We start from the raw sequence: 20,870 nt of genomic DNA on the forward strand, positions 1-20,870 counted from the left end.
ATTGATCATTTCATAGCGAGTGTGTAGAAAAATTCAAATATCACATATATTTTTGTACGTCATGTGGTTCTTGAGTTATGGTGTAAAGAGGGCTGAAACAATAACACTTTTGTAAAACGTACATAACTCATTAACAACAATAAATCAAGCAAGTATATGATTTATAGAATGGACTTTTGCAAAACATTAAAGTGTTATTTTTCAATAATATATTGATTTAGACAATGAAAATCGATTTTTTTTTTTTGGTTGCTTCGACTAACAAAATGTCGCGTCGCCTTAACCAGGGATATGAGACAAGAACACTGGGTAACAGTGATTAAAAATAAAAGCCGATTGAATAATGTTTAACCGTCTCTATTTTGAGATTTAACTATATAAAAAGCACACCTGTAGATATGGCAAACTATTCTTTGTTTGTTCAAAGTGGAACAATAGAGACTACTTTGATCAAAATTTGATAATTTTTGTATTTTTTTACCCATGTGGAGCCAAAAAATATGACTTTTTAATCATTGCCTATAACTCAAGAACTGTACTAGTACATCGGAGATAGGTCGACTATAATTATGATGGATATTGAAATTTGAGCCATGCTTATAAAAAAAAAGTCCATTCATTGTTTTAGGTTATGCAAATTTGCATTTTTCCCTATACTTCCTTTTTAACCTTCTTTGATGTTGCTGCATGGTGAGGCCTTAAAAGATACTTAGTTTTTTACTAATAAACTTTGATCCAATTTTGTGTAACGGTCAAATTTGAATCGTTTATATAGGTTTACTTGGGGCTGCTAGGAAATTTTGGAGGCCAAAAAACGCACCTCGATTTTCCAAACACGCAAAAATCCGCGATTTCCTGCCCGAAACACTAAATCTTAAAAAAGTGTTTGTTTTGTGTTTTGTTTTTGCATTTTTTAATATTTATCATTTGTGGTTAAAAAAAATGGAACAAAATTACCAAAAAGTTACAATTTTGTATCCAAAAAATTTAAGATCTAAAAATGCATTGGTTTTGTACACAAGTCTATATCTTAAATAAATTTTGAAGTGAACACAAGTTACAAATCTGCCCCATTTGGATACAAAATTGTAATGTTTTGGCAATTTTTTCTCTTCAACTGTTCTTTGCCGAAATATAGTGGTTCAAAGAATGAAAAAAAAAACCAAAACGATATCGCCAAGCAGCTAATTGGCTTACACATGGCACTGGTAAAATGGTAAAAAAAGCTTTTAACTGTTTCAAATCAGATTGCGTGCTATGCATTATGGGATATCAGTAATTCTTTCCACAGAGTCAACAAGAGACACGTATTATGTGGTTAAAGTTCAGTTTAGGTTTATCATCATGTTTGCCTTTTCCTATACATGTGTAGGCAAAAGGTAACAATAAGTGGGTCAGTAATGTATCGACATTTATTACGGTACTTAACTTTCTGTCTGAGTGTTATTCTATTGTATTGATACTTTGGTCATTCTTCCGGATAAGAGTAAATATATAGCTTAGGCGTTTATACAAAAACTTCTCTTTCTTTAGAAGATTATTCAATTGCAAACTGTACAGTGTTCTTTATTCACTACTTCGAGAGCTCTAGAAGAAGACCGGTGGATGTGACAGCAGTGGTATACACAAATGGACCAAAGTCTATGGGATGGATATATGTTATCTTTAACATCTGCGCCTGTTGAATTATCTACTATCTAAATTTGTAAGTATAGTACAGTCTTGTTTGTAATAGCTGCTCTGATGTGCCTTTGCAAAACCCCGGCTTTGGAAATGTTACGTGGACGACATTTTAGAAATTGTAAAGGAAGATCAAGTGGGAAATCTCACTACGCATATCAATCAAACCATGGACCCCGCGGACAGTATCAAATTTACATACGAAAAAGAGCAAGAAGGATCTATACGTTTCTGATGGTTCGGTTATTAAAGCTTCTGGTCTACAGAAAAGCCACACACACAGAGACCAGTTGCTTCCCACCACCCTATTCATCATAAGTTGGGCGTGGTTCGCACACTGTTGAACAGAATGAATAGTGTTATCTCAGAAAAGGAGGGCACAGATCATGAAGAATGTAAAATATGATCAGTTTATTGCACTGCAAAAACAGTATTTAGAAATTTTAACACTTTTCTGAACACAATTTTGCCTTCACTTTGTAAACACGTTTAGAAGCTAAATATCATGTGCCCAGTTTCTGAACATTGGTCAGTGATGATGTTCACTTTCTAAACATCTGACATCCATATTCTAAACATACCGTTTATATATTCTTGCCTTCACTTTCTAAATACTGTTTTTGCAGTGTATAATCGGATTGCAAACCCGGCAAAAGGCACAGAGCAGCCATTTTAGTTGTATCTTTTTCCTATGATAAAAAATACCGTGGCAGAATCAACAAACTTTTCTACCATGCATATTTACATTTATTGTAGTAACGATGCTATTTCACCCGTCTATTTGAATATATGAGTAGGGATTATTCTACAAATGGACTGTCTGGATGCTGATAAACGTCAAATCCATATTCAATTTCATTTTGTCTTCCAGCTTATACATTAATATGCAACTATTCTGCATGGAGCTGAAAAAGTGGACATGATCAGGGGATAAACTTGCAGTCACAGCAGATCTAAAAGTTTTAAAATAACACTTTATCAGACTTGAAAAAAAATGTCGGGCGTTGAGAACCAGAGTATGGTGCCAGAGTGCTATATGAATTTAAGGCCAACTGCGGGGGAACTTCTCAGTGGTAAGTACCATCACGTTTTCATTAAATATTCACGGATTCTGTAACGGAGGTCCCAAAAACTATTAAGTACAGGTCTAACTTTAAACCTGGTCTAACTATATGGCGATTAGAACTATATGGTAGGAACTTTTTAGTATATATTTACATACCATATTCTATATTATAGATCCTGTTAAGGGCAACTACATATTAATTAGATGGATGCACTTTAATTAATTTTTGGACTTTGCTAGGAATAAAGGCGGAAAATAAATAATTGAAGGGATACATCAGTGCACTATAACCTCCATAGTTAGACCAGGTCTAAGTTAGACCTGGTCTAACTTAGACCTGGTCTAACTTGTTTTATGCATACGGACCATGGGCTAAATTAATATCAGGGTGTCATTTATTACTCCATGTGTATAATTTTTCTTAAGAGGGGAAAAATGTCTAAAACTTCCGTTTTTATACATTATGATCTGTGGAAATATAAATGTGATTATTGGTTTCCTTGGCTGGTTTCTCATTTCTTGAGACAAATGTATAACTATTAAGAAGGAAATTGCAGGTTTTTTTCCCGTAAAATGGCTAGACTATGCTATAGTCGAATTTTATTAAAAATATGTTATTATTAGTCATGATGAACCCATTTCGTTGAACTCAAAATTATACTGATGTTTATTAAAATTAAAGTATTCAATAGTAAAATGGTCATAAGGAATTAAGAATATCAGATGATTAGTGACAATAAAAGTAATTGAATGCAACATTATCTTCCATAATTATAATGGCTCACTTTAATACTGAACAATTCTGATTTTGGAATCTACCAGTTTATTGATAGCGAACCCCGAAAATTCTTACTTGGGAAGCTAACAAAGAGAGGGAGTAGGGTGACTGAAAAGATCAGATGTGAAAATCTATCAATTGTGCACACATTAATTAAATCAGAGTTTTAAGCTTAAATACAATATCCAGAGTATGCACAATGGGCAAGTGGACTACGGGGTAGTCTATAAAATGGCTAGAATTGGAAAATGGCCCCTGTCAATGTTGAAAAATTAAATAAAAGCGTCCATGAATTTGAGGTCGTTATTTGGACATTAATAGAACATGGCACATATCAACATTTAAATGTTTTTAAACGTTTGCCTATAACACGTTTATAACGTTTATAAAAACATTTTTGTGTTTCCTTGGACATCATTCTATAATGCCCCAAACGTATTTCTTATTTCATACATTATGTTAAGGGAAAAATTTACGTGGTTAAAAGTTCCTTGGTTATAATTCTCTTTTAAGTTTGTGAATTGTCTCTTTCAAAAGGGAGCCACAAACCACAATGTGTATACTGAATTCCAACATGTTATCTACAGCGGTATACTTCCGTATCTATCTATGCATTACGTAGGCAAACCATTATGTCAATATTTCCTGTTTTTATATAGGCCTAGTTGTAAGTAGGTTTATTGTGTAACCTTTTTACACACAACTTACACAGCCACACCGACAGTTCGACACACATATGTGACGTGTCATGTCAAAAGGAGACACTTTTGGGCAGGATCGTAAATGGAGAAATAGCCAAAAATCTGCCCGAGGGTGATTTTTTCACAATTTGGGTTTGTTGCGAATTTGTGATGTTATTAATGTTTAAAATATTGTCGGATAGTTTCAGACCGGAATATAACTGGCATCTTGTATTTTTAGAGACATTTTTCAAGGTAATTCCTACTATCAACATTGTCAATAATATTTTTAATGGCCGATATCTCAATTTCCAATTTTATAATACCATAACTTACGAACTTAATATCTTCGCTTAGGAATGTCCGATTTCATTGGGGGAAAACGATGCTGTGGAGCAAAATATCTCTATACAGTATTTCAGATATGTAAAAACCTCAAAATGTATAACCTGCCCAAAAGTGTCTCCTTTTGACATGACACGTCACATATTTATTCACACATTCGCTTTCTATAATAATATTAATTAAAAGTCATAATTATTCAATAATATTGTCACCTGGAAATGCGCGTTTTTATACTCAAAACATACACTAATGTTTTCCATTACGTTTAGTTACCTGGAGAGATTTGATCATGTCTCATCCCCTTTTTCAACCAAATCGACGGTAATAACTCTTGTAGTAAGGGATTTAACCACAAATTTCCTCAGGCAAAACTCACTTCTTGGGAACCAAATACCACACACGGTCATTTTTATGTAACTCATTGACCCATTTGTGTTATATATACTGCCTCTAGCTATAATGACATCCTTGTGATCTGGTCAACTCATTGACAGATACGAACATCAGGAGGGAATTCAATTTTTTATCATTCTCTCCAGGTAGTGAAACGTAATGTTTGTCAACAAATCAATGCAGTATTTTTTCATACAAATTCTTACGTCATTTGCGACAATTACTGCTTTAAGGGTAGACGAGGTATTGTTGGTCGAAGCAACCTAAAAATGGATTTTCACTATCTAGATCAATATATTATTAAAAATTAACACCTTGATGGTTTGCAAAAGTTCATTCTACAAATCGTATACTTTGCAAACTTGTTAATTATTGTTGTTTATGTTATATGCCCTTATAACATAACTCGTTTTACACCTAAAAATATATTGTTAAGCCCTTGAGCAATTTAAACATAACTCAAGAACCAGCAGCACCTTTAAAATAATTAATAACCTGAAGGTTATGAATTATTTTAAACTGTTGTGATTTGGTAGTTCGCAGCATCTTACGAATGGTAGTGAGCTTTGGCAAAAACTGCATTGCTCAATTATAGCGAGCGTGTAGAAGAATTAAAATATCACAGCTATACTTTTATAGGGGCTGCGGTTCTTGAGTTACGTTGTAAAGAGGGCTGAAACAACAACACTTTTTTAAAACGTACACAACTCATTAACAACAATAAATTAAGCAATTTTGCAAAGTATACGATTTGAAGAATGAAATTTTGCAAAACATCAAGGTGCTAATTTTCAATAATATATTGATCTAGGTAATGAAAATCGATTTTTAGGTTGCTTCGACCAACAATACCTCGTCTACCCTTAACCATAATGCTTTAACCATGTTCCTCACTTATCAATTTTCCAACAGATTTGCCCAATTACCCAGTGACTCTCGCCGTGTATATTATAGTTACCATAGCAACATGTGTCCTGTTAGGACTTTTCTTTGAAACAGTATACTTTATTGGGAGAAAACTACCTCGTTCTTCGGTACCCAATCATCGAATGAATATCCTATGGATGGTGTCTATATATCCTGTAAGATGTTATACCGTAAAACCTCGTCTACAAGCATAAATAGTGCTTTTGGTGAAAGCTAGGCGCCACCCATCGACAGAATTATAGGCCTAACATTAAGGAGTTTGAGCAAATAGATAACCGATACAAGTTTCTACAAACAAGTATTATTGTATTGGCATATTTTCGGCTGTGTGGTATTAATTTTGCTTTCATCAAAAACACAATATATGCGTGCTGACGAGGTTTTATGGTATGTTTTTTGCTTTTGATTTCCTTGAAAAAAGGGAATCTAATTTTATAGATTAAATTATCAAAAAGTTATGAAAGTTTAAAGATGCATTTGATTATTCTAAAATAAAATCGCATTGATTTTTGATTGGCAAACCCAGGATATTATTAATCGCTGCTTTCGCCATCTTGATTAGCTTTGGTTCATGACTTCTTCAGAATGACCAATGGGATCCACTTTACATATAGAGTACACTTTTTCCATTGTGGTCCTTGTGCCATAGTGAAGATTATAAAATAGTAACAAATGGATTGTACTCTACCACACACATTTTATAATAAATATAACAATATAAATATAGTATTTAAAAAAACCAAAAAAAAAAACCCCAAAAAAAAACCCAGCATCAATAATACATTTCCAGACAGTTCCAAACTTGTTTGAAGGCTATTACCCACTAATTGTTATGAACTCCCGTCGTAAAAGCCATCCCACAATCGTGACATTGGATGTTACTATCCACCATTAGTACCTAAAAGAACCGAGGAATGCGAAAAGCGCTGGAAGAAATCATCTGCCAAGATGGCGAAAGTCTAAAAACAGTGACTAATTTTGGATTTGTCAATCAAAAAATTAATTCGATTTTATGAAAGTTGTTTTTTCAAAATAATACTACATCATTTAGTGTATAAGTTCGTATATATATATACATAGGTTTCGGTTGAAACCGTGTGGGTTGAAACTGTGATGTGGTATCTTAAACTTGAAGCCTCCATCCGGGGCCTCCATCTGAACAAGCGAGGAACGTTATAATAATGTCAGTATATTTATTTCAAAAATGTAAATTTATCATCTAGATCTGCAACTAGTAGAAATCTATTTCAATATGATTAAAATCATGTTCTCTTAATTGCCCTTTTTTTCAGATGTTTGCTGTCATATCCTTACCTGGATTGTACATACCTAACGCAGCGCCATTTTGTAATATTCTTATAAGTTTGTGAGTAGAAACGTTCAATCTAATCCAAATTAATACGCATGCATGGTTCAAATTTTCACAGTTTTTGAATTTTCGTGAAGCATGCGCGTATGTTATATCTTGTTATTTTGTCTGAATATAATACCGGATACAAATTGTGCTAGTATTGTTGTTTTACCCGATCCGGGTGCTCCATGCATGTATAAACATCTGTGCCACACGATTAATAACACAAGCAAACATACACTGGAAACATTGTGCATTGTGGTGCGGGGAGGGGAGGGTGTTTGGTAGGGGTGGGGGTGTGTGTGTGTGGGGGGGGGGTGGTGCCGAGGGGGCTTCACACGTTGTAACAAATTATGCACATTTGCCAAAAAATAATGTCAGCTCATTAAATATGTTTGTTTTTTTCAAGGTATTATACCCTGGTGCTATTCAAATTCTTCGTGTTAGTATGTGATTATTTCGGTGGGCATCGAGCTATGATGGACAGACTTAAATCCGAGAAGATCATGTTTCCATTGGCAGCAGCACCTCTCCTGGCCTGCTTCCGTTGTCTTCCACAGAAAAGACTCACAAGGTATTCAATGCTCACAAAATAGGTTACAAGAATATGCTAGGATGTAAATATCATATTAACATAAAATGTATAGTTTTTCTTTAGTTCTTGTATAAAAAGAAAAAATGGACGCACAGTACTTTTGCTTGATATGATGTGTGATTCGCTCCACATCGATGCCCTCAATTTTTCTAGAATTTCTAGTTTTCGCATGATTGTAATGGCTAGTGGTGTACTAAAATACCATGTGAAAGACTAAGCATGGAGTGCTTTGATTACAGTAAAATAGAGCTTTTATAATACAGTTTTATTCGCCAGAGCTCCAAAGTTAAGCGGCGAAGTGGTTTTTCGAATTTTACCTCAGCTTAAAATTATCAGAAAACTTGGCAGTTGTTACTATACATATTATAATTTTTTGATGAAATCATACATTATGCATGCTTTAAACAGGGTAATATAAATCTGGATTCCGTTCATTCTATAAATATTTATCTTCTTTTATTTTAGGCGGAGTTTTCGTTGGTTGAAAGTGTTTGCTTTACAGGTTGCCTTCGTTCGTCCACTGATGATGTTTGTGTTAGCTATATTATGGCTTGATGGCTTGACGCCAGGAAATGTAAGTTGCGAATGGCCCATGACATATTTTAAAATGTCGCTCTGTGTGGAGAAACACCCGGGAGAAACACTTGGGCCCTGATGGGACCATTCTCAAACAAAATGCTCAGGCCAGGCTGAAAAAGCTATAAAATTATGCTGGCCCATATGGAAAGAGAAGTGACAAATAGATTTGAAGATAAAGAATATATAATCTATCACTCTTAGAAAAAAAAAGAGTCCTAAAGTTAAGTGTCCTCCAGGTCCAGGGAGAACTCTTGCACTTGGAACCCTCGAAAAGGATTTCTGCACACGCTTGAAGAACTATTACAGATTAATTAGAATTATGGATCACAAAAGAGTACATAGAGTGCCCAAATATGGTTCATTTTCAGAACTATTGAGGGCAGGATAAATAACATTTAGGGTCATTTTTCATTAAGGGTTCTCATGACAAGGCAAATGAAGAACCTCGATGGGTGACCGTATCATCGGCCGGAGCGAGAATGTTCATTGCTCAAAAACCAAATCAAAATTTTAAACTGGCCCATTGCATGTACTTCAAATGTTTTTTTGTTTTTGTTTTGTTTTTTGTTGCAAACTAACCACAAAGCAATGATTGACACACTCATCACTGAAATTTACGGTCCTCTTTTATCTCCTCAGGTTGAAAATGACACTCCGTTTTTAATTATCAATCTCATCATGATCGTCTCCACACTTACAGCCATGACGGTCCTAACCATGTTATACCAGGCGTCCAGAGAGGAACTTCAGGGCTACAATATCGGTCCTAAATTTTGGCTCGTTAAACTAGGGCTGATTATTGATAATTTGCAAAGTGCTTTGCTGGGTTTGTTTGCTTCTTTTAGAATCCTGGGATGTAAAATACCTTTCCCGCTTCCAGTGAGAGCAAATCGTAAGTATTTATAACAAGAACTGTCTTTTAAAAAGACAACGCCATACATGAAGATCATATTTCATATTTACCAGGTCAAATAGGGTACATTGTTCAGTGACTATACTATTAGCATGCCCGTACGGAGGATTTTATTGGGGGGGGGGGCGGATTTCCAAACAGTGGACTCTTACAGTGAAAAATGCGCTTGTGCATAATATAAAAAGTGGACCTAAACCCCCTAAGATTGACCACTTTGAACTTTTTGAACATCTTGTCACCAAAATATGGATCTTTTGTCACATTTTCTCCCACTTTTGGACCTTTTCATTGGAAAATGTAGCAAAAGTGGACCTTGTAGCCCGCACCTCTGAAACGGATCTTGTATGGATTTTTATGTCATGTCAGAAGACTCCATTTTGAAAATAATTGTTTTATAGGTTTTATTATTTAAATTAAACTGAAGAACAAGATTCAAATAAACAGAAATACCATAGAGGATTTCATGGTGCATGGCGGGAATTCAGGAAACAATGTTTCAACGGGCATGGTTTATGCATTGACCGGTTTTGAGGTTAATTTAACGTATTTTCGTTTTGATTATTTGTTTTTGTTTTCGTTTTCCTCCTCTACAGAGTGGCAATGTCTGATGCTCATCATCGATGCTTGCATATTATTCCCTTTGTACTCAAATATTACCGCCGAGAAGATGGCAACGTGATTGGCTATGCAACCTTCTCACCTGACATACCACGTGACAATATTATACCAATGAAATACCAGCCTTCTGAAATTCAGCGAATGATATCAAACAAGTCGGAAATTGATCAAAAAGAGGCGGATAAATTAAGAAGCATGACTTTATAGAGCTAGTCGCACAATTATCATGATTATGGACTATCTTGCGAAATATAAGGGCAAATGGGGACAGAGCGCTTCACACTTCAAAGGAGAGAGGCAGAGGAGGTTTCAACCCCGGGGTTTCAACTTTGGTTATGGACTTTAAAACCAATAAAATCATTTTAGCAACTAAATGCATGATTTCTAAGACTCGGAGCAAAGGTTTTCCAAGCATTTTTCAACGCGTGTTCATATAGCAATATTCTTCCATGTGCCAACTGTTAACAGGCAAATAGTTTTAAAAGATTCACATCCCAGAATTGAGCACCACGTATACTTTGTTTCTTCAGACCCCGCTCCACACATGCAGTCCTCACAAAATGGTCTATTTTTGAGCCGATTTTTGTTTCATCAAAAACCCGTCGTGTAGGGGCCTACCGACGGCCATGATGAGCGAGGTGGGGTAGTGGGGGCACCGCCTCCCGGGCCCCAACTGGCTACGCCAATGTCCAGATCACATGAGCATAAAAAATAAGTTTCAATGCTTAGATTGGTATTACCTATGGGGGAGAGAGCAGAGTCAATGGAGCATCTTTCGATCGCAGGAATACTGGGTGTATCAAAATAATTGGTACCCATCAATAACCAGTGAGCATAAGTTGTAGTCATTTCAAGAGGATCTAATGTTGAATTTGGAGAAGCAAGCAAGCGGTTTATTAGACGACAAAGCTGATGGGTACCAATCATTTTGACACACCCTGTACTTTCCTGGAACTAAAATTTGTCACTTTGAAGCTAAATGTCAAATATAATATTGAGCTTGAACATTGGGCATGAATGTGTAATTTATGAAACTAAAATGGCCGAATATGAAGTGAATTTGGTCATAACCACACCAGTGGCGGCGCCAGGAATTTTTTTTTTCGGGGGGGCATTAGGGGGGCAAAGTGAATTTCAGGGGGGGCAAAATCAACAAAATTTGCGCAAAATTACCGCAAAAAGTGGAAATTTTCGTAATTTTTGCTTTTTCTGGGGGGGGGGCAACAGGGGGCAAGAGTTCTGACTGGAGGGCATTTTTCCCCCGTGGCGCCGCCACTGAACCACACTCATTTGTGTACCAAGGAGATGATTGCATGGACCACCTTTCGTTGATGAAGGCGTGGTGGGGTGGGGTGGATGGGTGTAGGGGGTGACCCGGCGCCCACAGCGGTCTATGCATATTAAGTTTAGCCATGTATGTCAAGTTTTCTTTCGTTTTTAAGATAAGTAGTGCATACCTGGAAATATTGTGAATGAATTTACATTAGGCTTTACCGAAATAATATTTTTTAATAAATAATAATTGTTTGTAATGTATAGACATGCTGACGGGTCCGTAAGTTGATTGATAAGTCAACTCACCATGACCAGCTCTCACAAAATGAGCATAAAGTTGACAAAATCATTTTTCTGAGTTATTCCAGATTTGAAATACTTATTTTATACCATTTAAAATCATACCAAACATGTTAGGATGGCTCCTTACTTCTCCAAAAATCAATGTTTCCTCCAGAATGTCTTGTTTCTATTGAATTTTGTCACGTGTATCTTCTATAGAGCCCTGGCGACTTTATGCTCATTTTGTGGGAGCATGTGATTGTGAGTTGAAATTTTCTGGCTCTAACCCTCGATACTCATTCCAGTACATGAATAAAACTTGTTCCTAAAAATGTTCTCCCGTTATTCGAGTTTTCTCTTGTAATGTCATTCACCATCCAGTGGGGGGCAAAATCAACAAATTTTACACAAAATTACTGCAAAATTGGATAATTTCGTAATTTGGCTTTTTACTGAGGAAAGAGTAATTAATAACATCCAGACGTGCGAATTATTTCCATGAGCATCCCCCCTCCCCTTACCTTGTCTTTTGGCTATGTTATGTGATGTTGATTTATTTGGTTAATTTCATTTGATTTCAGGGAAAGGCTAACTTTCAGACCTTTTTGGTCTTCCAGCCTTTTCCTCCATATGTACCGTGTTTATATATATTTTTTTATGTAATGTCTTTGATTTTTATGGAAATAAAATTTGAATGAATGAATGAATTTACCAGAATGTAGATGTGTTAGTAAAGAAAGCAGACTATACTCAAGAAAGCTATCCTCTTGTATTCTATTGGGTTTAGGTAATGAGTCAGAATGAAATAATTTTAGTCCTATATAAAAGTCATGATCATTGGCGTACCGGGTGAAATTTCCTATATGGTGAGGAGGGGGGCAAACATTGCAAATTTGTCCCACTAATTACCACCTAGCCTCAATCCTGCCTCAACCCTAAACCTAATCTATGTAAATCTCTTTACTGAAAAGAGTACAATATCAAGAATGTCTCTTAATAATTTATTACATGATAGGCCCAGTATATAGGCCTAAATCTGATTGATTGTAATAAAGTCCCCAAATGAACAAGCAACTCGCCGACGTTTCTGAGGCAGAAGAGAAGTTTGGTGGTAAGAGTAGATGAAGAGCGATTCTTCACGATCCGTCGACAATCAGTTACTGTGATGACTCATTGACTGCTTGGAGACGAAGGTAGTGAGGCAGAGTAGTGAGGGGTGTAACCTAAAACACTGACCACGTCATCCTTGACCGCCGAAAGGTATCGTCTGCCCATCTGAATGCCACGCCCGGACTGTTCTGAATCTCAGGATGCTTTCACTTTATGTCAGTTAGTGCACACCCCACCGCACCCCAGGTGTGTATCTGGGGTGAGGGGGCCAGCAACCCCCACTCTTCAACTTCTCTCGTTTAGGTAAGTAACAGAAGCCTCGAATGGACGGAACATACGGTAGGTGAGCTGTCCAATCTGCGCAATGAACTAAAAGCCATCCACTATAAGATATCATTGTTTATCGTGGAAACCTGGATGCTACTGTGAACGATGCTGCTGACTGCATAGATATAGCCTACCAGGATAGTCCCTCAGCTGTCGTAGAGACAGACCTACATAATCCAGCAAAGGAGGGATCGCCATCTATTGCCTAGAGGGTATCGCCATATTTCATGACACTCTTGATCCAGACGACATGGAGCTGATGTGGTGTTCAGTAACAATGAAGTCACAGAAAATACTCTTTGCTGCTGTCTACAGACCACCTAGTGCACAGTGATATCATCAGCTATCTGAACTCCACCACCTTGTCAAAGCTTTCTGAATTCAACGCATAATCAATAGTAAATTCTTCTTGGCGACTGTCCACCACATGGAATGGCTTGGCAGCCTTACAACAGATGCTGCTGGACGCCGCATATATGCATATTTGCAATGCTTTTGGCCTGACGCAATTTGTCAAAGAACATACACAGGAAGACCAGATTCTTGACTTGGTCATCGCTGATCTAGATGCTACCTGCACAGTATATGCAAGACTAAGGTACCTCAGACCATGGTCAAACTGAACTTATCGCTGTACAGAGGTAAACCCCACACGTGTAAAGTGTGGCAGTACGGCAAATCTGACTACTGGGGAATGAGAGGTTTCCTTGTATCTGCAGACTGGTATCTTGCACTTCGATCTGATGATCCAGAAGAAGCTTGCAGCAACATCACCACTATTATATCAGTGATCCAATGGTGATTTTTATACCAGCAAAAGTTGTTTCCAAGAAGACTGGTGATAAGATTAAGGTATGGTTTGATATGACCACTGCAAACGAGCAGCAACCAAGAAGCCTCTCTTATTCCGGAAGATAAAAAGAACAACACCAAGGAAAACAAGGATAAGTTTACAAAAGCTAGAAAGCAGTACAATCATGCAGAGAAGGAGGCCCGAAGGAGCTATAACAACATGAACAACAAGTTGAGGAAAGAACTTTCGGATGGCAGCCTCAGTAGCAAGAAATGGCGGAACATTAAAACGTTTTATTTTGGGTTTTGGTTTAGGTAAAAACGTTTAAATAACATTAAAATGTCGGGTTATATAAAGGTCATGAAATCGTTTTAAAACACACTACAACAATATTTTTAAAATGTTTTCGAAATGTCATATTGTAAACTTTTTTTGCAAACATTTTTGGCCAAATATTTTGTCAACACATAAATATTTGCACCCAGCAAACACAGAAATGTTCTTAAAATGTTTTTTCAAAACGTTTTAATAACATTTAAATGTCGGGTTATATAAAGGTCGTGAAAACATTTTTAAAACATTATTGTGAATATTTTGGGCAAACATTTTTTGCAAAATATTTTTTCGACCCCAAAATAACATTCTGTTTAGAATGATTTGTACCAAGTTTTTAAAAATGTTTTTGGAATGTTTTTAAAACGTTTTTATACCCTTTATATAACCCGACATTTAAATGTTTTCTGTTAAACATTTGTGTTTGCTGTGCAGTAAATTACCAACAAATGTTATGAAAACGTTTTATACCATTAATGTATCCTTTATAAGGCCAAATAAAAAAATAAACATGTTTCACGTCCCCTCCCGCTTCCTTTTTTGAGGTTTCCTCAAATTTATTTTTATTTTTTGAAATTCAGTTATAAGCTTTTCAAAAAATATGTCTAGGAAGTTGGGATGCATTCTATAGCCTTGCTAAGATACAAGAAACACTTTAGGAAGGTTTTGTGATCATTAGATGGGGTGTAACTCTCAGAACAACAAATAAAAAAGGGCCTCCTCCTTTTTCCAGGCATTATTGTATACGCTAAAACAGCTCTAAGTATAGGTATTTACACCAATTTTGCGATAAAAAATAGAAAATAAAAAGCCCCCTCTTCCTCCTTTTTTTTTCGAAAACCCGGACGTGAAACATGTTTTATTTTTTACTTGGCCTAACCTTTTATAACATTTTGATGTCGACAACGTTTTGTGTTTGCTGGGCTGTTAACACCCTGTCTGGTAAGTCCACCAGAGTTGATATACCGGTGCCGAAGGACGGGCGTAAAGTCTAGATACACTATATCAAAAGACAAGCTGAAAATTTTTGCCAGACCTTTGCCGCTAAATGTCAGTTTGCCAGCGCAGAAGAATCTGCCCTTGAAATTCAGCATTCAGAAACGTGCTCAATGGAAAAGATAGCTTTAAAGGTCAAAGCTGTTAAGAAGCTTCTCAGGAATCTGCAACCAGATAAATCTACTGGTCCTGATGAAATCCCAGCAAGAGTCCTGACGGAGTGCAGCGTAGAACTTGCAAGATCACTCAACCGGCTGTTTGAGCTTTGCTACTCCAAGGGGGGTTCCCAAGAAAACTGCATCTGTCATCCCTATTCACAAGATAGATTCGAAGTCTAATCCATCTATGTACCGCCCAATCTCTCTGCTCTGCATCATCAGCAAGGTCATGGAGGCTGTGGTACAGAACCAAATTCAGTACCTCCTTGGAAACCAATTGATATCAGATAGACAGTTTGGATTTAGGCCACACCACAGCACAGCTGACATCCTTACAATACTAACCCAAGAGTGGTCCAACTTCCTGGACAGAGACAACGGAGTGCGCCTGATTACACTGGACATCAAAGGAGCATTTGACCCGGGGGGGCACTCCAACTGAGGTGACGCGTATGTAGGGCTGTTAAGACCCCCTTTTTCAGCATCGCTGTCACCCAAAGACCCCATATTTTTCTATTTGATCTGTCACCCAAAGACCCTTACAAGTCCAATTTGAACAGCAACTTTCATTTATCATGAAATTTGAAGCCATTTACTCAATTTTCGAGGTTTCTGTGGCGCTTTTTCGGTTCTCACCCAAAGATTCCATTTAAAAAAAGGTCATGTTCTCACCCAATGACCCCATATTTTTCACATTTTGCTCTCACCTAATGCCAAAAATCATGCTCCGACTCACCCAATGACCCCATATTTTTTACATTTTGCTCTCACCGAATGCCCTTAGTGCGAAAGTGCCAGCCCTACACCTATATCCATTTCATATTGAAGTGCCCCCCCGGGCATTTGACATGGTCTGGTATAATGCCTGATGGCCTTTGGACGAAACTCATGGCAAAAGGGGCATCCGACAAACTGCTCACCTGGATTAGGATCTGCCTGACAGATCATTCCATCAAAGTTGTCTTATCTGGCCAGTCATCAAGTACTTCCTCCATCAAGGCATCACTTCCCCAGGGGTCAATATTGGGCCCACTTTTGTTCTCTGACTTCATTGATGACCTGGGTGATGAGTGTGAAAACCAACTCTACCTCTATGCAGATGATTCCACCTTGTTTTGTGAGATTACAAGCTATTACATCTATCTAGAGACAACCCTGAAGCTGTTACTGCTAGCCTGAACAGAGACCTATAGAGAAATGAGGATCTGGGCAGATAGATGGAAGGTGACCTTCGAGACATCGAATGTAAGGCAATGGGAATACCAAAGAATTCCAACTACGCTAGCTCTTTTGTTTTGGTACCAACAAACTGGTTGAGAAGGAGGAGCTGTGGTGGAGATCCTGTGAGTCACAGTTGACAGCAAGCCGACCTAGACAAAGCACGTCTCCAACGTCTCATCCAGAGCAGGACAGAAGCTGGGCGCACTGAGGAGAGTTGCAAACAAACTTGATGTAGAGACTGAGCAACCGTTTACAAGGCCCAAGTTCGCAATGTGATGGAATACGCCTCAATGTCTTGGATGAGTGCCAGCACCACCACTTTAGGAATGTATCCAGAGGAAGGCCCTTCGAATAATAGGTGTGAGCGAAGAGGACGCGATTACAGAGCTGAACATCACATCTCTCCATTAAAGACTTCAAGTTGCTGCAGCTCTACAAAATGCACACCAGCTTGTGCCCACCAGATCTAAAGGCACTGCTACCAAAGCCATATAGTCAGCAGAGCTACCCGCTCCAGCTCCATGCCTTGTCATGCTCTCACAGTACCAGTTTCTAGAACCATCCTGCTGGCAGGACCTTCATCCACACTGCTGTTCACGTTTTGGAATAACCTACTATATGGAGTAGTCGGCTGAAGTCGGAGACACATCTGACAACGGCGCACCATCCTTCAGGATCAGAGTGCATAAGCATCGTATTTCTCGTGTCTGATGATTTACTGCTCCCCTTCATTCTTGTTGTCCCTAAGCTGCTGTGAACCACTGATTGGCCCATGTGGTTGTCTACTTCTTCATCATCCTATATACGTGCTGTACTTCAATTTTTGAGCATGGGCTTTACGTGCACATATTTACCTATGCACGATCCTGGAACCTAGGATTGATTGCAGATATCAGAACCGGGAATGGACCCCTTCTCTTTTCGAATATTCCTAATATTCCCTGTTATTCCTAATATTTATCAATGACATGCCAGACTGCGTCTCCACCTCTGCACCAGGCTTTTCGCCGACGACAGCCCAGCAAACACAAAACGTTTTGGACATCATTCGCAAAAGGTTATAAAAGGTTGTCAGAAAAAAATGTCGGGTTAAGGGTATATTAAGAGTATAAAACGTTTTCATAACCTTAAAAACATTTTTTGATAATCTACTGCTCAGCAAACAAAAATATTTTACAGAAAACGTTTAAATGTCGGGTTATATAAAAGGTATAAAAACGTTTTAATAACATTTCAAAACATTCTTGAAAACTTGATACAAAACATTCTAAACAGAATGTTATTTTGGGGTTGAAAATATATTTTGCGAAAAACGTTTGCCCAAAATATTTTCAATAACGTTTTAAAAACGTTTTCATGACCTTTATATAACCCGACATGTAAATGTTCTTAAAAGGTTTTGAAAAAACCATTTTAAGAACATTTTTGTGTTTGCTGGATTCAAATATTTTAACATAATGTTATTTAAGTATTGACACAACATTTGGCTAAAATGTTTGCAAAAATAGTTTACAATAACATTTTTTGAAAACATTTAAAAATATTGTTGTAGTGTGTTTTCATACAAAACGTTTTAAAACGTTATCATGACCTTTATATAACCCGACAATTTAATGTTATTAAAACGTTTTTACCTAAACCAAAAGCCAAAATATAACTTATTTAAAATGTTTTTAAAACGTTTTTGTGTTTGCTGGGAGTTTGCTGTACAGACGCATATCTTCTCCTGACGATAGTACACTGCTCCAACACGATCTGGATGTTCTTGTAGAATGGGAATCTAGATGGCTCATGAAGTTCAACGCTACCAAGTGCCAGGTCCTGCGTATCACAAACAAGCATAAACCTATCAACAGATCTTACACCATCCATGGACACGAGTTGGAACTGGTAGAGTCAGCTAAATATCTTGGTCTACATCTGGACTCCAAACTGAGATTTAACACACATGTGGATGCAGTATCCAAGAAAGCCAATTCCACCAAAGCCTTTCTGTGTCGCAACCTCAGCCATTGCAGTAAAAACATCAAAGAAACCAGCAACAATTAGACATTTGTAAGACCCATCCTTGAGTATTCGGCTACTGCATGGGATCCTCATACACAACGAAACACCAACAAGTTGGAACAGGTACAGCGTAGCTCAGCAAGATATGTCACAGGAATATACGACAGAACTGCTAGTGTAACACCAATGATGGAACAACTTCAGTGGCCCTCACTTGCCTGTCGTCGCCGATTGAGCAGACTCCAGATGATGTACCGAATCAGGTTTGGCCTCATTGACATCGAGTGGTCCAATTATCTTATCCATCAACATCCAGAACCAGCGGTCATTCATCTCGTTTTCTGTGCCAACACTGCCACTTAGCTGCCTATGCTCCTATTCCAACTCCTTCTTCCCAAGAACAAGAAGGGACTGGATCAGCTTGGAGAGTGATCCTGCAGCTTTCTCAACCCTCAACCATTTTGTCAACGCTTTCAAATCTGCGCTGAGGGCCCAACAACTGTAGCATCTTACAGTCAGCTTTTTACTCGCACATGTACATATTGCACCTGATATTTTTGCACGTGTTGCTCCACGCATGAGCCACCAACGCAGTGTAATTATCCATTCCATATCTATGTGGTCTGCACTTTAACGGAAGGAAGGAAGGAAGCTCTGACATTTAACGTGCACAAGGTTTGACTCTTCCTGAACACGGGACCAACAGCTTTACGTGACTTCCGAACCACGAGACGTCGCACACACACCTATCTGCACGTGCTATGAGGGTGAGAAGAAATTCTACTGGGGATGAGCGTTGCAATCGAACCGGACACTTAGGAATAGGATCTGTTTTAGTTTCATGATAATTACATGATGCCAAATTTTGGTGGTCAAACGAGTTTACTGGCCAGTTTCCTGTTATTCACCTCCTAACCATAACCCTACTACCCTAGACTTAATCCTAAATCATAACCCTAACCCTAAAATAGGATTTAGCGACGATTGACAAAATAATAATGCCCTATCTAAATTCGTACCCTATCCCCAATCCTAAAAATGTAATCCTTACCCCAAAAACTTAACACTAACCTTAATCCTGCCTCAACCATAAACCTAATCTTAATCTCTTTGCTGAAAAGAGTAAAATATCGAGAATGTCTTGGCCTATGTCGGATTGTTATTGACCCAAAGTCCTCTAAACAAAACGAAACGGAATATTAACGGTACCAGAAATTAACTTTACCCATTCGTTGGAAGCACCAACTCGTCGACGTTTCTGAGGCAGAAGAGAAGTTTGGTGATAAGAAAACTTCTTCCGTTTCAGAGACCCGAAGAGTGATTCTTCACGATCCGTCGAAAATCACTCACTGTGATGACTCGTTGACTGCTTGGAGATGAAGACCCATCACTGCTACCCGAATCGGAAGACAATTTCATCTGGGGATGAACGTTGCAATCATCCTGGAATCGAACCGGAGACTTATGATCGAACGAATTCTCACTTCGATCGGGTGCCGGTGATGGAGAACGAACACTTTCAAACTCATCGGAGTCCGAGACGGAGTTATCCTTATCAGTCCAAGGAAGACTTCTTAAAGTCGTCTTAGGCCAATTCAGGATGCAAACGTAGTCAGGATACCCAAATCTATAGTATGATATGTAATCGATAGGTATGATCGATAGCTGGTCGCTACATAGTGTTTGAAAAACAGAACATCTATCAAATTCAAGATATCAAAGTGGAAATAATGGCAAAAGAGCCTACCTTCGACTAACCTGAGGAAAGTCGCAACAAGGTATGAGTGAATTTCGCGCTTGTTTTGTTTACTGAATCCATGGATACCTGTCGCGCCCAAGCGCCCATAGGCTTTAAAAAAACTCGCGGCATTACGCGCCATTCAACTGTTACGTCACAATCATTACAAGTCGCTTCATTGTGCGGCAGTTGCGATTCGTGCCTGCTGCATGAAACGTCCTTAAAATTACGGTATCGGATGCTCTACAAAATAAGGGAAGAGAAAAAAGAATATCACAATAGAAATGAAAATAAAAATGCAAGAAGGAATGAAGTGTAAAGAGTTATAGAAAGAGGACAAACTTAGAAAGAAGAAAGAAAGACAGAAAGAAACTGTGATGAAAATACAAGACACAGTCGACAGAGCGGCTCTGTAAACTACATAATAGGCCTATAATAATGATGTAAACATGATAAATTAAAATTCCCTACATTTGCCCCTTTTGATACATTTTACTTTGTAGTGATTTTATTTCATCAATTAACCAAAAATTACGACTGAGAAGTTTGAGTGTACTAATTTTGAAAGAGATAGCCTACACACTGTAAACGTAAGTTTGTCAAAAAAAAAGATCTTATTTGACTAACTAAAAATAATTAGTCAAACAAGATATAATTTTTTTATTCAAGAAAAATGATACTGAAATTATGTATTTATAATGATTA

The 20,870-nt window shown here is 37.7% G+C and overlaps 1 protein-coding gene and 1 long non-coding RNA gene across 2 annotated transcripts in view; both read left to right on the top strand.

Moving 5' to 3' along the window:
* Nucleotides 1-20,870, top strand: part of LOC140141472 (uncharacterized) — a 262,118-nt gene that overhangs the window by 970 nt on the left and 240,278 nt on the right. The window lies entirely within an intron of this gene.
* On the top strand, nt 1,555-10,129 carry LOC140140884 (organic solute transporter subunit alpha-like). The gene is made up of 8 exons (XM_072162671.1): nt 1,555-1,705; nt 2,552-2,753; nt 5,855-6,024; nt 7,162-7,235; nt 7,630-7,794; nt 8,281-8,389; nt 9,034-9,286; nt 9,901-10,129. Exons 2-8 carry the CDS (start codon nt 2,675-2,677, stop codon nt 9,984-9,986), a joined length of 936 nt encoding a protein of 311 aa, XP_072018772.1. The 5' UTR covers nt 1,555-1,705; nt 2,552-2,674; the 3' UTR covers nt 9,987-10,129.

Source organism: Amphiura filiformis, chromosome 1 (assembly GCF_039555335.1).
Source record: "Amphiura filiformis chromosome 1, Afil_fr2py, whole genome shotgun sequence".
Classification (NCBI taxonomy): domain Eukaryota; kingdom Metazoa; phylum Echinodermata; class Ophiuroidea; order Amphilepidida; family Amphiuridae; genus Amphiura; species Amphiura filiformis.